The sequence below is a fragment of the Cyclopterus lumpus genome, chromosome 10 (genome assembly GCF_009769545.1).
Source record: "Cyclopterus lumpus isolate fCycLum1 chromosome 10, fCycLum1.pri, whole genome shotgun sequence".
Lineage (NCBI taxonomy): Eukaryota > Metazoa > Chordata > Actinopteri > Perciformes > Cyclopteridae > Cyclopterus > Cyclopterus lumpus.
The window spans coordinates 4,154,188-4,169,825 of NC_046975.1; the positions used below are offsets into that span (position 1 = coordinate 4,154,188).

General features: G+C 46.0%; 1 protein-coding gene across 2 annotated transcripts; it reads right to left on the minus strand.

Moving 5' to 3' along the window:
* Positions 1–695: 695 nt before the first annotated feature.
* Positions 696–14,821, minus strand: snx25 (sorting nexin 25). Of its 2 annotated transcripts, XM_034543529.1 has the most exons (23): positions 14,572–14,774; positions 13,607–14,319; positions 12,752–12,836; positions 9,784–10,000; positions 9,058–9,230; positions 7,857–8,043; positions 7,386–7,456; positions 6,554–6,625; positions 6,234–6,424; positions 5,830–5,961; positions 5,534–5,683; positions 5,308–5,436; positions 5,034–5,198; positions 4,720–4,851; positions 3,830–3,970; positions 3,560–3,673; positions 3,269–3,346; positions 2,923–3,006; positions 2,724–2,841; positions 2,516–2,582; positions 1,989–2,170; positions 1,791–1,891; positions 696–1,685 (listed from the first exon to the last, which is right to left on the minus strand). In XM_034543529.1, exons 2-23 carry the CDS (start codon positions 13,946–13,948, stop codon positions 1,620–1,622), a joined length of 2,997 nt encoding a protein of 998 aa, XP_034399420.1. In that variant the 5' UTR covers positions 13,949–14,319; positions 14,572–14,774; the 3' UTR covers positions 696–1,619. The 2 variants fall into 2 exon arrangements, with proteins under 2 accessions (XP_034399420.1, XP_034399421.1); XM_034543530.1 differs by lacking the exon at positions 6,554–6,625 and having other exon boundaries at positions 14,572–14,821.
* Positions 14,822–15,638: the final 817 nt, after the last annotated feature.

A 15,638-nucleotide genomic window follows, 5' to 3' on the forward strand; every position in this document is an offset into this window, starting at 1 on the left:
TTACCTAGAAATGTCTTGTACATCTCAATTTTTCTCCTGTAAGCGACACAGTGTGTGCTCTTACTTTGAAGGCAAAGTGCTGCTGCAGCGGTCTTTTGACTCTAACTTGACGCGTCGTGGCTCCTGAGGAGGAGAGCATCCACTGTTTGGGGAACACATGTTGCATTCATGTGCTTGGGGGGAAACTGTATGCCTTAAACCTTTTGCAATCACATTATTCTGTTTTATATTAATATAAAACAGAACTAAGTGCAGTTGAAGACTTTAAGCAACGACTACTTGTTTTAAATAATTTAAGTTCATCCTATGGTATGTGAATGCAGCAGAATACTACTGACACTTTTATATTTACAATGGCAATACTGTCTTCACTGTGGCTCATTTTACTCATTTTTCTGTGGATTAAAAAGTTGACTAATATTTGACATTACCATTATATCCTTCATCAATATCTGTAAAAACATAACGTATTTGATTTATTTATTTTTTTGCTGAAAGTAGGCAGTCACAAAACTTTTAAGATAGGGTCTTTAACCATTAAAGACTTATTTGATTTCATTCATCACTTGTGAGAACAAAAATTCAGTACACATAAGTCAAGTAAAGGTTGAATTAAAAATAGGAATATGACAATGCTAGTAATATTTTATACTCATAATATTAAATTCAGTATCAAAGACCAAAAACACAACATCCACTTTGTTTGCAATTTATTGCTTATATAAACGCTCTCTAAACAATTTTTGGTAAAAATAAAATCTATCAATAATAATCATAAATAAAATCATCACAATGACTTTTACATGACATTATATTGCACAATTATAAGCCTTAACAAGAATCACAGAACACAAGTGTTGCTCAGGTTGTGTGTAGGAGGAATGTTCAGAGATCCGTGGGCAAAGACGCACTTGGTTGCCTTCAGAGAGCGACCGAATATCGGAACTTCAACTGTCTTTGCTGCATTTAAATCGAGGTCAAACAGCTGTGGAGGAGACGATCCTGCTGTTTACCGTCACAAAGTGTGACTCTTCTTTGGAGTCGAGTGATGAGTTGCACAGGAACAACGGATTTGTTGTGGTACAGATCTGATGCTGCGGTGCTATTAAAAGAAGAAAAGACAGCAACAAAAGAGAAACCTGCAGACATGGCCGACTTCAATGTCAAAAATGATTCTCGTGTGAATCTGGACTCTCGAATGTGATGCGTCTAGTTAGACGGCTGCCTTTAAACAGGAAGAAGTCGGACTCCATGCGGTTTCTCCCGGTTCAGACACACACTCTTAGATCTGTGCCACAACAAAGTCAAAACCCCAGCCCCCTTTTCAGGGTCTGCTGTCGGCCCAGCCTTTTCATCTTCTCACAGCGGCCTCAACTTCCAGAATTCAGCGTGCGTCTCAGCTCTGACCAACACAGCTGCTTTCTGTCTGAGGTTGAACCAAACAAAGGCCATCTCCCTGTCTGGCAGTTTATGATTGGTCAGCTACAGAAAGAAGGGCCTTAGATCCAAAGACTTGTGTGTGTGTGTGTGTGTGTGTGTGTGTGTGTGTGTGACTGTGTGACTGTGTGACTGTGTGACTGTGTGACTGTGTGACTGTGTGACTGTGACTGTGTGTCTGTTCAGATGTTGTCCACCTCCGCACTGAGTTCAGGGCACACTTCCTTGAGTAACATTTCCATCAACACCTAACGGAGACAGAGAGACAAAATGATTTGTTTTGCAGCTCTAGAGATGGACGCACACAAAATCTGTTTATGACTGACATCTTTTGACATAGGTAACATTCTTACATAGATAAGATGTTTGTTGGCACTAGCCTCCTGCAGGGCATTGAAGATCTTGATGATTCCATAGCGGGCATTCTGCTGGCCGACTAGATTTGCTAGTGCATCTGACCGAAGAGATCATGTGAAACAAAGTAAAGAGATCAGACGCGTTCGTGCATTTGACATCTACAGGTGTGTGTGTGTGTGTGTGTGTGTATCTACCTGGGATATTGTCGAGTAGTTTCTGTTGAGCCCGTTCCTTAGTGTCGCTGCGTTCGCTGTCAGTTCGGACCCTGACGTTAGGAGCCAACTTCCCGTTGGGCCAGAAGGTGTCCTTGAACACGTTGATGTAACACACCGATATCTGTTCACAGAAGATCCAGTTCACTGTGTCCCGGATCTGTCTGGAATATAAAGAATAGCAGATGTCAGCCTCATTAGCGGTCTCAAAAAAAACATACAAAATAAAACAGTTAAACACGAGTGATCACAGTGGAATCACCTGCAGGTGAATAAAACAGTCCCAAATCTCAGTGAGTAAAAGTCGGAGGGCTCTTATGCCCCGTCTGTGGCCTCTTTAACAGTTCCCTGTAGTACAATTATCACTACAACAAATGTGACGTCACCGGTTAGCTCGTTAATCAAATTAAAGTGCCAAGAACACTGAATAAATGGGAAGAAGTCCATTTTAATTGACATTTTGATAAATTGATATCCCCCCCAAACAAAATAAAATAACTCAAACTTACTTGTTGATGGTTCGTCCAAATGTCACCTGGACTAGTGCAATTAGGGTCTTCCTCACCCACTTAAACACTAGTGGGACAGACGATGAGCCGGAAACAAATCGGATAAATCCACGAGTTGTTCCCAAAAGAACAAGAAACATGTTTATAGATATTGAAATGGAAAACGCAACAGTGTATTATAAAAAAAGGCCTGCGTCGCACTACCCACTTCCTCTGAGTTCAAAGATCTCCCCGATGAGCATGAAGCAGGGCTCGGCTAGGGCGTCCCTCCTCCCGTCTGGCTCGTCGCCGTAGTCTGACAAGTCGCTGTCATCGTCCGCCTCCTCCTGCACACACACACACACACACTCTCAGTGGAGGGACAGTCACAGTCTGTGTCGCGCTAACGGCCATAGATGATGGAGTACCTCGGTGTGGGAGAAGAAGTCTCCAGGTAGCCTCTCCAGGAAGGAGGCCAGGGAGAAAGACGACTTCTTCTGGATCGACATCACCTTCAAGCATTGAATCGGATATCGTCACTACACAAGCATAACCCATGCTTTAATGGATGAGAACAGGACTCGTCCATGTGAGGACAGAAGAACTGGACTACGGATTATTAATCTAGAACACACTGGAGGGAACTTTAAAGCCTCAACCACGAAAGCCAAGCTGCTTTCCAACAGAACATATCGGATGCGTTTTGTACGACACATCGCAGCCGTGCATTAGTGCCCCGACTTATTGGAAACGCAAGTATGACAAATTGGTTACCTTGAGGTGCTCTGGGGACGGGCTGAGGAACGCATAGAGGGCCTCGGACTGGCACAATCGCTCATCTGTCAGCAGACGCTACACACACACACACACACTGTAATCATCAACATCATTTAGCTGGTGTCATACTCTTTTCTACTTATCCATCTGCTCTAGTGTATTTAAAAAAGGTGTGCGCGTTATGTTGGAGTTATCAAAAGCACAAAGACACCAAAGTTACCCCCCAAAGTCAGCCATACTATTACTCAAGCGTGTCAGTGTTACAGTAGGTGCTGGCTGCTGGTTTACCTGGAGGAAGGCATTGAGCTGAGTTTTGCTCTTGTCTAAGAATTTCTGGTCGATGGACTTGAAGGGCAGTTTACTGAGCGACGGTAACTGGAGCTTCTTCAGTGACGGGAAACACTGCGGAGGAGGACAGCGACAATCAAACAGGGTCAATTAGAAACCTTTTAATGCGGATTACTAATCCGTTGACGTAGAGGATTTAAAGCGGCGCTCTTCCGTGCGTGCGTAGATTGACCCCGGGAAGCCGGCCAACATAGAGCGCCGTGCGTTTACCTCGGTGAGTTTGCGGTGCAACATCTGGAATTCGGTGAGTTTCCTTTGGACGCTCCAGCGACTGTTGGCCGTCTCCTCTCCTTCCAACAGGCTTACCCACACACTGTAACAGGCGACCGTCTCACCGCCCTCCTCTGTAGCCTGGGACACAGACATGTGATGAAATGTCAAAGTTTGATCCACATACAAGAATATATTCCTAAGCCTGAAGTGGAAAGGACGGGCATCAGAGCACTCCAGTGGAAAACTGCCAGTTAGACTACGGCCTTAATGCTCAACTTCAGACTGTTTTTGCTCAGATTCGTCTTTGTTATTTTTGATGTTCACATTATTCTTTATATGTGGCAAATACCCTCGATGGACTGGCGGCCTGTCCAGGGTGTCCCCTGCCTTCGCCCTATGTCAGCTGGGATAGGCTCCAGCGCCCCCGCGACCCTAATGAGGATAAGCGGTATTGAAAATGGATGGATGGATGTGGCCAATATCAGACTCCAGTGTCCACTGGTTACGGTTCTGAACTGACCCGCAGGCCCAAAAGAAACATGGAGGTCATTGAAGTCCACCATTATGGTTTTATTTCCCAGTCGATACGTAGTGGAAACCAGCGATTTAGTTCCTCGTTTGTGTCTGCTGAGTGACTCAACTGTTGCTCTAGAACATGCAACAAAATCTGGCCTGTACTGATTTAATACCACATATGCAAGTGGCCCAAATCATAATAGAAAAGTTACAGATGGATAAATAGAATGCCATATGTAATGAAAAATAATTTGGATCCCTTTGTCTGCAGTGTGAGTGAACGTAGCGGCTACCTTGTTCCTTTAGCCGTACTAGTCATTTAATGTACATTATATAAGACAATAGAGCACACAAACAACAACAACAACTACCTCAGCAGTAGTGATCGAGGCCCTCCAGTGGCCCAAGTTCTCACACCACCAGTCAGTCCTGGTGATGTGCTGCTGGAGTTCCCCGTGTTCTCTCTCCATGGCGCCGATCTCCTCTTTTAGTTTGCTCACAATCTGAGGGTCAAAAGACATTAACATTTTTTGCTCAACCAGTTCATATCTTTCTGACACTATAGACCACTCCAAGACTTAATGCACATTCACCAACTTTAATCCTGTGTTTGTGTGGTTTTAATGCAGTTCTGCTGGGAACCGATTCGGTTTGTTTTCGTCTCACATTTGCTCCCGTTTGGTACCTTTTTGTCTGGTTTGGGTGCATTCTGGATGGAGCCCAGGGCGTGTCGCTTGTACTCCAGCTTGTCGTAGAGCAGGCGGAGTTTGGTCGCGGCGTAGCTGGCCTGCTCGTTGATTCTTTTACTGCCTTCGTCGCCCACCTCCTCTCCTGCATCTAGACCCTGACACTGCAGAACAAATGGATCTTTATTAGAATATGGAACAGCAGAGGCACGCACACTTACAGATGATACACTTGAGCATCTGAACAGTTTGACAGCATTATGCACGTCTGACCCCTTCTTCCTCCTTTTCCTCCGTGCTGCACTGCGATTGGCAGCACTGCTCGTCTCGCCTGATCAGCCCTTCGTAGTGGTCGGAAACCAGGAAGGAGGGGTAGTACCGCTCTCTCATCGTCTCGGCCACCTGGAGGAAGTGAGAGAGCGACAGGAACGCTGTACTGTCACTGTGGACCTTGTTAATAGGGAAACCCCTTAGTTACAGTTAGTTAAGATAAAAGCACCTGTTCTTGTAGTCTGACAAAGACTTGTGTTCCCCTGTTCCCAACCAGACTCTGTTGGATCTCCTTGAGGAGAGACTTCTCCACTGGAATCTCCCGGCTCTCCACAAAGAACTTCTGGTAGATTTCCCCGACGATTTGGGGCACTTCATTCTGTCACGCGCACATAAACAAACACATACGCAGTTACACGTCAGCAGCGCCGCAGAAAGACATCTTCACGCCTCACGGCGCCGCTGCCCCCCTTTGATACCACGCAGTATTAGCAGCGTTGGGGCCTCGAGCTCTGCTGGAATCACCTTGTTGGCAGTTTTCAGCGTTTCCACCAGTTCCCAGAAGCTAATCAGAGCTCTCTTATCAACTCTCTCCATGTAAATGCGGAAATGCTCCCGGTAGCCTGGGTTATACAGGATGTCATCGAACTGGAGAATCTGGACGTGGGGAGGAGAGGGTACACGACAAAACATCAGCCACGTGGAGCAGGCGATCCGACAAAGCACAAGCAGCTAAAAAGGGACAGTTCAGACCCAAATCAAAGACATACGATCTTCCTCTTACGGTACCAAAAAGTGCAATTTTTCAGTATGGATTGTTATGGTGCGAGTTGCAGAAATATACTATTCATTTTTCAATTATTTAGCAACTTCTTTTCACCCCGAGACCACGCCTGCTGAATCACAGCCCTCCCTCGTACGAGTCTTACCTTCTGGCTTTGAGGCCCGTCGCCGTCGTCTGCCCCTCCTTCCTCGTTGTTCTCATAGTTGGGTCCCCCGAGGAGGCGGATCCTTTTCTCGCACTGCTTCTTAGCAACTGTCAGCTGATTGATGTACCGTTTCATGTCTCTGGCTCTCAGCAGGTCTGCCTTCATGGCGGCCGACTCTTTACCTTTTCGCTCTGAGAGAGGCACAGCAGGAGATGAAAGAAACATGTGAGCCTCCAGATTTAAAGCTCTCAATAACCATCGGATGGATTGCCACGACATACTGTACAGACATTCATGGTGCCCAGAGGACTTTCCCCCACCGTTTAGATTGGACTGGACGGATTGCCATGATAATTTGGATGAATCATAACGATCCCTTGATTGACGTTCACCTGCAGTTTGACATTTGAGTGGAATGTTTAATCTCAGGATGAATATATAATATTCTTCTAGTTTTTACTCTTTTATATTATTCTGTTTACTGTTATTATACTACTTGTTTTTTACTTATTACTGTGAGCAATGCTGCCGTAATCCTGTAATTTCCCCACTGAGGGACTAATAAAGGATTATCTTATCTTAATTCATTTTGGTGATCACCTGACTTATTTTTTAATTTAATTCAATTTAATGACATTCCCGTCAACCTCCAAAGTGCTTTTTGTTTTGTGCCCAATATCCTAATATAAGATGGAGAACAGGGCAAATATTACAGCTGCTGATAATCATCATCATCATGTTAACGTCCTCATTGCAGCCTCACAGAGCATGGCCACTTTTCATTGGCAGTTCTTGGTCTTTAACCCACTTTGACATGAGCGGGCCCTCGGTGCCGACCTGACCCCCCCCCCCAGCTCTCTACATGGGGCCGTCAAGAACTGGAGCAGCAACAGGAGACGGGGAGAATTGTACCGTTGTGGTCACTATAATAAAATACATTCCAACATGGTGTATTATATTATGAATCATAACCTATAATGGAATTCAAGTGGTCAGAGAGAATGCTGGGTTGCTACGCCACCTCGTGGGTCTGTTTCCAGGCTTTAGTCCTGGAGACTTCGGTCATTTAAGAGAGGGTGTGTCCGCCGGCTTTAAATCCCCCACTTTTTTTCATCATTTTTCAGAATTTGTCATCCGATGCGTTTTCCGTACCTTTCTGCTTCTTGAGCTGAGGGAGGCTGCTGATGGTGGTGGCATGAATAATTTCTACTACTATCTGATACCTACAAAGAGAGACAGAGATGCAAAACTTTAATCAGTTGTTTGGAATCAATCGATAAAATCTAAAAAAGGGTCCGTCTTAGGATGGATGAACTGAATACTACCGGAGTACACAAGAGCTATAAATATACGGCACAATGAAATCTTTCATGCGTGGTAATTCTAAAACTAAGAAAACAGCATCATGGTCCAGCCCACATTTAGATCTAGTATATCAGCGAAGAGACACAGTCTGTTCCCATGGTAACTCCACAGCAGAAAACAGACTGGTGGTTAACACCGTCTGGTTAAAATGTGTGTGTATATGCATGTACACCGTGTGGTTCGTTTAAGGAAGTCTACATCCGTACGGGACACCCCGGTTCAATAAGTCAAAGTCGGTGTGCGCTGCTCGTGTCGTACCTGAGTTGTTTGAGGAAATTGACATCGGCAGAAGTGGATATCAGTTTGACGAAGTCTTCGTAGGAGGCAGCGTAGGTGTAGGCTTTCTTCTGCTGCTCAGCCTGCTGCTCCCTCTGCTCCAGCTGAGACAACAGCATCCTGTTTATGGAGTCTGGGTCGCTCAGCACTTCCACCAAAGGTTTCAGCACTGCGGCACACAAAAGATATCAAAAAGGCACAAGTGAGCAGTAGGATCGCACGGCTGCACTCGTCTTTGAGTTTTAATGCAGCCCGCTTGACGACACTGTGCAACGCCGGCTGGATTCATCCAATCACAGAACGGAGATCTGCACGCCACTCAATGCACCTTTCTAGTTGCACATGGGTAACTCATTTCGACACTCGAGTCAGGCTTCACTCGTACAACCCTACGCATCCTTTCACCTGCCGAAATTGAAAGCAGTAAAAGTGACTTAAAATCCCCCTGATGCAGTGAGTGCACACGTCATTCAGAAACGCGGGGTTTGAGGTTAAGTTACTCTTCAAGCTCACAGAGGGACACATCTGTGGGAAATGCAGTTCTACAGTTAGAATAGCAGCTGTGAAAATTATGCGTTTCCACTCCCATGTTATACATAAATAATGCCCCTTTTTATTTCATCTATCAATAGTCAGAGCCGGCAAAGAGTGGGTGTAAGTAATAATGGTGGTGACATTCAATGTAGGATTTCCAGTTCCACAGCCCTGGTATTTGGCCTGTGGGCTCCCTGACATGGTTTATTGGGACATAGTCAAATACACACGAAAGCATTAGCCACAGTTGTTCCAAAAGACATTTCCCTTCGTCACAAAATACACTGTTGTGTTATCCATGTCCGCTTTGTCAGCAGACATTCTCACTTGTCCTAGCATGTGCGACTGCTCACGTGAACTCAGGCTCCATTCCAGTCGAGTTTCCACAAAAGCCCGGCCAGAGGGCAAAGCATGCACAACACCAGGGCCGTGTAACCGGAACACCTGGATGAAATGCAGCCATCGTTCACGTCTAGAAATGACACCTGTGCCTCTCCTGGTGTCATATCAAAAAATTTCTGCCGTGAAAAGGAAGTTAAGTTACGATGAGCTAGCCCGGGAAGAACAAAAAGGACATCCGCCTTTAGAGTACGCGTTCACTAGCTGACCCGGCTACACGCGCCGCCGTACTAGCACACACGCACAGTACCTTTAGTGGTGATGACTTCTGTGAGGCAGCAGCGCAGTGTATGGGACTTGGCGTCCTTTTGTGGCAGCAGACACAGCAGCAGTATTCTGGCTACACAGCGGAGGAAGGCCAGCTCGGAGTCCGGGCTGACCAAACACGGATGGAGAGGAAACGGTCGAGTGCACTCCTCTGGTCTGGAAACACACAGACGAAGGAGACATAAAACACAAAGAGAGAGCTACACGATACGTAGGAGATCCTTCTTCAAATCGACAGAGCGCATAAACAATGGCAGCCTTCGCTCCGTGTTTCATCTCGAGGCCTTTGCTGACTGAACGAGACGGCGCGTCTCTGCTACATCATCAGGGAACGAGGGAGGCCGGGGCGTCTCCGCAGCGCGATCAAATCATAAGTCTCGCCCGACTTGCCGGGATAATGAAACCAGATGACGTGTGAATCATCACTCCGTCTATAAGTGCACCTGGAGGACGCGAGGTAGCGAGGGCAGAGGATTTTAAATGGGATTTATTGCAATAAATATCACCCTATGTGCGTGCAGAAAAATTATAGTGCTGTCGGGGGGAGGGAAATAGTTCAATAAGCGTGTCGAAGCGGATTTATTTCCTGTGAACAAACAGTGAGTCAGCGCTGAGAAGTGAGGAACACAGCCCCCCCCAAGCATTAACGAAGCTACAGCAATGTAAACTACTCACAATCGTATGGGCGTGTGATTGTGTGTGTGCATACCGTGCAGACGCAGCCTTGAGGTCTGTGAAGTGCGCGTGTAGGATTCGGATGGTGTCATAACACACCACGTTGACGAGGTCGATGTCGGCGAGCCTGGACCGCAGCTGGCCAATCATCTGCCACCAGTCCTCCGACAGCATGGAGTACAACTGGCCCTCGTCGTGACTCAAAGGGATGTACCACGACAGGATGTAGTCCCTGTAGGCGTAGTCAAACACTGGGAGACAGACAGGGAGAGGGAGAGGATGAATACTCAAGGAGGCAGGCAGCACGTCTCTACATTTTAATTTGAATGGGTTGAAGAGAGAGAAATATACATGTATTTATATGTTTAAAGATGCAGTTAGTAATATTCAACCAGCACCGATGGTGTGCACTAACCATATGGCTGCTGAGGTTTCAAGTGTTCTAAACAAGAGGAGATGCCCCAGCTTGGTTTTCCCTCCCTCTAATCTCCCAGGACCCTTAAACACACCCGGCATTTGAACGGTGGAGAAGTATCCTGTGTCCATCTATTTGGTAAGTACACGCTGCTCATCATGTGCAGGGTCATGGGGTCTGGGGCCCATCCCAGCGGCACACTTTGAGCAGGAGGTGGAGATCCATCACAGGGCCGACACACAGACAACAGTGAGGGGACCACACACGAGCCGTGGGCTGCTGTTGGCGCTGCGCCAGATCAGGCACAAATACAACTGACCATCTGTGGATGACTTTAAAGTACCTCTTTTATATAGATATATATTTATATTATGTTCCCGTCTTTGTTAAATATACATTTGATGTAAAAGGTAATGTCAGATATGTCTTAGAACTTTATTGTTGTTTGAAGAGAATAAACGCACTTTCAAAAAGCTCTCACAATTACATTGAAAGTTGGCTAGATTGTAACAATGTTCGTTTTGTCTGTAGACAAAGCGAACATTGTTAAAGGTCACAGGGTTGTATCTCTGGAGCAGTGTCAACATTTATCTCTCAACATGCTGCAGTGGTTTTCTGATGTTACTTTAAAGCCATAACTGACAGCAGTTTTAACAGATGTGCTGCACAAGAAGCAGAATCACTGAAAAAAAAAAAAAGGGAAGTATTCTACATTTAATTTGAATTTAAACAGTGAAATCGGTAAGAACTGCATATGTAACAAATTGTGCTTTGAAGGAGCATGGTGCTTCCCCCCCTAAACATCCATAAAAGATGTGAATCAAGTCAATCTTTCCTTTTTTTGTGTTTAGTAAAGGAAATATTTTTTAGTCTTTCAACTGTGAGGGACCATAACATCTTAACATTGAGAGCGCACATGGTGGACGTGGAATCGCAGTTAGTTAGTCCAGGGAGTTTTTATGGATGGGATACATAAATCAGATCTGAGCCTAGACCGTCGCCTGTTTACACCTCGGAGTATTGGGGCCCTTTTTACATCTACCATACAAACAGGTTCTACGCGTTCTCGATTAGTCTGCATAGGCGTTTGTCCTCCTCCCAGTCCAAAGACATGCAGGTCGGGTGAACCGGTGCCTCTGTTTCCTGGAGGTGAGAATGCATTCATCCGTCTGTATGGGGTAGACTTGTGATACAGTGACCCTGAGAAATACCATGGCTGGATGTGTGGATGGACGGAAAGGCTGGTGCTTCCGATAGTAGTTACAGTGCACATTAGATATCTTAAATATGTCTGAAACACCCCATGACAAATTAGAATACTATCACGCACCATCTTCTTTTACTTTGGAAGCAATTGTTAAGCAGGAAGAAGTGTCATAAAATGTGTAACGAGTGATTCTATACTTTTTTGTTGTGCTGTTCCTACAACTCATAAATACTAAACTTCAAATCGTCGCTCCTCTGGGAAGCAAATGCTCAGAATTGGGAGCGCTTGATTTAAATCCAAGAATTGGAACAAAAAAAAACAATTCACTGTCAAAATAAGTGACACAGCAGGTCTCGACTGTGACCCTAATAGCGTCCTCATAAACTAGTACCCACACTCTGCCCCGAAAGAAGCTTTTCAAAAACACACACTGGAGTGTATGCAACTACACACCCTTGGTGCAAATCCTGCAGCCATCTGTTCCTTGGCATCCAGACATACTCTCGGTGTGTGTGTGTGTGTGTGTGTGTGTGTGTGTGTGTGTGTGTGTGTGTGTGTGTGTGTGTGTGTGTGTGTGTGTGTGTGTGTGTGTGTGTGTGTGTGTGTGTGTGTGTGTGTGTGTGTGTGTGTGTGTGTGTGTGTGTGTGTGTGTGTGTGTGTGTGTGTGTGTGTGTGTGTGTGTGTGTGTGTGTGTGTGTGTGTGTGTGTGTGTGTGTGTGTGTGTGTGTGTGTGTGTGTGTGTGTGTGTGTGTGTCGTTGTACTGTTGTAATCCACGATGAGTGGGAGGGATCACTGAGGGGACGTGGTGCCTGACAACCAAAGTGCCATCAGTCAGCAGTTTCTTTTTTTTTTTTTTTTTTTTTAAAAGCAGAACCTGCAAGTGTCTCCAAAAAAAAGTGTCAGAAACATTTAAGTGACACTCTTTGAAATGGCTGATTGATTTTTGAGGGACGTGTGAACACTGATTTATTTGAGTGAAGACCAAATAATATGCTATTTAATATTATTTCTATAAATCAGATGCTCAAATAAAATGGTAGAGGGGAACTACCGTGTATTAGATGTCCCGTGTACATATATGAGGTGGATTCAGAGAGCTTTAGGAATAAAGTCAAACCTAAAACCGAGTCTTCCTTTTTGTCCCATACGATCATTTGTTACGGTGTGAGCAGTGAACGTAAATGGTTTTAACAGCAATATCACATCTGAAGCTCGAGTGATCTTGCGCATCCTGACTTGTTTGTGCACTTTGTGCTTGGTGCTGATGATCTGAAACCCGCCGTGCTGACCAAGAAGTCTCGCAGGTCGACCGTTTCCAAATGTGTTAAGGTGGACACGAGGCTGTCATCAAACCTCCAAAGCAGCAGCGAGTCCATTACCTTCCTTCAGAGCTTTGTCCACGTTGTGCGACACCACCACCCTCCTGCTCTGGCTTGACTCCTGAACTGGCACCAAAAAACGAGCCTGGAAAACAAGAGCATCAGAGATCACGTCTTCATCGCTTTCACGTCACATCACATCACAGATGGTGACAATAGCATCAAATCAAGTAAATATTGGGCAACAACAGGACTGGGGAGAACGACGGAGATCGGAGCAAATTCTAAAGGCAGCCCACATTTGTCACGGCTTATACAACATGTGGACCAGACCAACGCTTCTGACAACACTCCTCCGCTATCAACATCAATAAGTCATCAGTGCACAGCAGCACACACACACACACACACACACACACACACAGCTGAAAGGCAGCCGCTGGGCTGTGGATGCCCATTAGAGGCAAACCCGCAAGCCGGTTTTCAGGGACGCAATTTACTTTCCTTGTGGAATAAATCACCCTGTATCTGAGCGTGTGCGTTTGTGTGCATCTAAATCCAGCACTGTGACTCCACCTCCACCATTAGTGAGCAATACAGCGAGGAATCCAGGAAGAAGAGAGAGAGTGGAAAGCTGGGAAAGGGGGACGGGGAAATAATTAAACGGTGGGGGAGAGAGTTGGAGGATGAAACGGTCCAGAGAAGCAAAAGGAGAGGAGAGGTAGACAAAATATATATTTAACACAGAAGTGTCTGTGCAACATGTTGAAGATGTGAGAAAAGTGCCCTTATAATGTGTCAGTTTCCTCTCCATCAATGGATTGCAGCCGTTCTAATGCATGGTGTAATGGTAACGTAATATCACAGGGTGCTGATAGAAAGTGTGTGAATCATGAGGAGACACAATCATCTTACCATCAGCTTGTTGAAGAACTCCTGCTGCACGGCGGACTGCCTCCGGTTCCGGTCGAAGCAGCTGACTTTGAGGGGACTCTTCCGGACCAGCAGAACGAAGCTCCCAGCCAGGAAACACAGCAGGGCGAACGACACGTAGATGAACAACTTCAAGAAGAACGAGGTGAGGGTCAGGCCTCCCCACGCCAGCTGAAACGCTACTGCTGCCACCACGCCCAGACAGAAAGCCGGCACGAACCGGAAAGAGGAGCCGATGGCAGAGGTGGAGGTGGCCGACATGGGCCCCTCGTCTCCGCCGGCGCCGCTACTCCTTCCAGCCAGTGGTGTGGTGGTGGTGGGCATGCTGCGACCCCACCATCCATATATGTGCCACTACTAGTTGGGCTCAAAACGTGGTCCGCTAGTCTGTACGCCAAGTCCGACTGGTAGGTATACTGTGTACACTCGTGGACCCCCTCGACTACCACACTGTCTCCAGGACGAGGCATCCCCGCTCTGACATCTCCCCTCCGACCCACGCCGCTAGCATCGGCCCGCCGGGCGGCCACAGGCGGCACGGAGCCCCGTCCGCTTAGTCATCCACGACACGGCGCTCCCGGGCGGCAGGACGGACAGCACCGGGGCTGACTTGGAAAGAAGGCGACAGGAGCGCCTGTCGGGGTCGCTCAGACAGCGGAGACCCAGGGCGATGGGATAGCACCATCCACCGTCACCTTGGAGACAAATAGGGTAGCTTATTGACTGGTGCTAGCCAACTGGGCTAGCAGAAAGCTCAGCTAAGAAAACAATATAAGTTGCTGGTACCTGCTTTGAAAATACAAAATACATAAACTACAAGCGAGAGGGAGCAAATACCCTCGAGCTGCCGTGTAGTGGTTGACTACTACGCAAACTGCAAACCGGAGAGCTAGCCACCTAGCTTGCCAAGCAACCAATGCAACAGCAGCTAACGCTAGCGTACTTACCTGTCGTTATAATAGGGGTGCGTGACAACAGCACTCCATTCTCGCTCTCCTGTGTAAAGTAACGTCTCCGGGACTTGGCGGAGGTGAATTCAAAGTATTATCGAGGCCACGGCAGACTGTACCAAGTGCACAATCCCCAACACGTACAAAAACAAGCAACTGCTGACTGCCGAGCTCTCTGAACGTGAGAGGGTGTCAGCCAATCAGCGCTCGTGTTAACCACGGCCTGTTTTATGTATCGAGACAGCCCGAGGAGGCGTGGGGGGCGTTTCGTTTACACGTTGTGGTGGGTGCACTGGGCAAAAGACGGGCTAACGGGGGTTGACAAGCAAGCGTACAACCAGATAAAGGAGCATGCCTCTCTGACTGATTTCTAGTAAATGGTTTAAATAGCCATCTGACTGTTGTCTTTTTTTGTGTTACTCACGTTACAAAGGTGTATTACCTTGAATAGGTAGCACTTAAATACCGTAGGAGCACTTAAATGTCCCTTACTGATAGCACTTTGTTGTTTAGCACTTTAGTAGCACTTAAATGGCACTTACGGATAGTACTTTGTAGTTTAACTTTATTGAAGAAATTGTACTTGCTTGATTCTTGTTGTTCTGAGTTTGGATCCATGGTTTAATGCACTTATTGTAAGTCGCTTTGGATAAAAGCGTCAGCTAAATGACATGTAATGTAATGTAATGTAATGTATTAAAGTATAAAGACAAACTAATTTTCACATTTTACATGAAGTCAAATTATATTTCAGCCAAATTCAACCCAGATAGTTTATGGTCTGCAATTAAGGACTATTATTAATTCAGAATGCTTGAAGTAAAAAAAACTCAGAGCTCATGGTAATAGGGCCAAGGTAATTAAGCCATTTTAATATATGGATTTATAATCAAATAAATAAATGGCAGCAGATAACTGGCTAAAACTATATGACAGAGACATTTGATATTTGTGGATTTATGATCATTTTTGGGCTACTGGCATGCATGGATTTGCTTACCCCTTCACAATATGAGGGAAATGAGGCTCTTATTTGTACAGACACTCCGTTCAATCAGGAAACA

Coding starts and splice junctions, on each gene's coding strand:
- snx25 (XM_034543529.1), bottom strand. CDS start 13,948: ATGCCCACCACCACCACACCACTGGCTGGAAGGAGTAGCGGCGCCGGC. Junction 3,674..3,829: donor TGCACCGCAAACTCACCGAG/GTAAACGCACGG, acceptor CCTCCTCCGCAG/TGTTTCCCGTCACTGAAGAA. Junction 2,583..2,723: donor GATCTTTGAACTCAGAGGAA/GTGGGTAGTGCG, acceptor CTGTCCCACTAG/TGTTTAAGTGGGTGAGGAAG.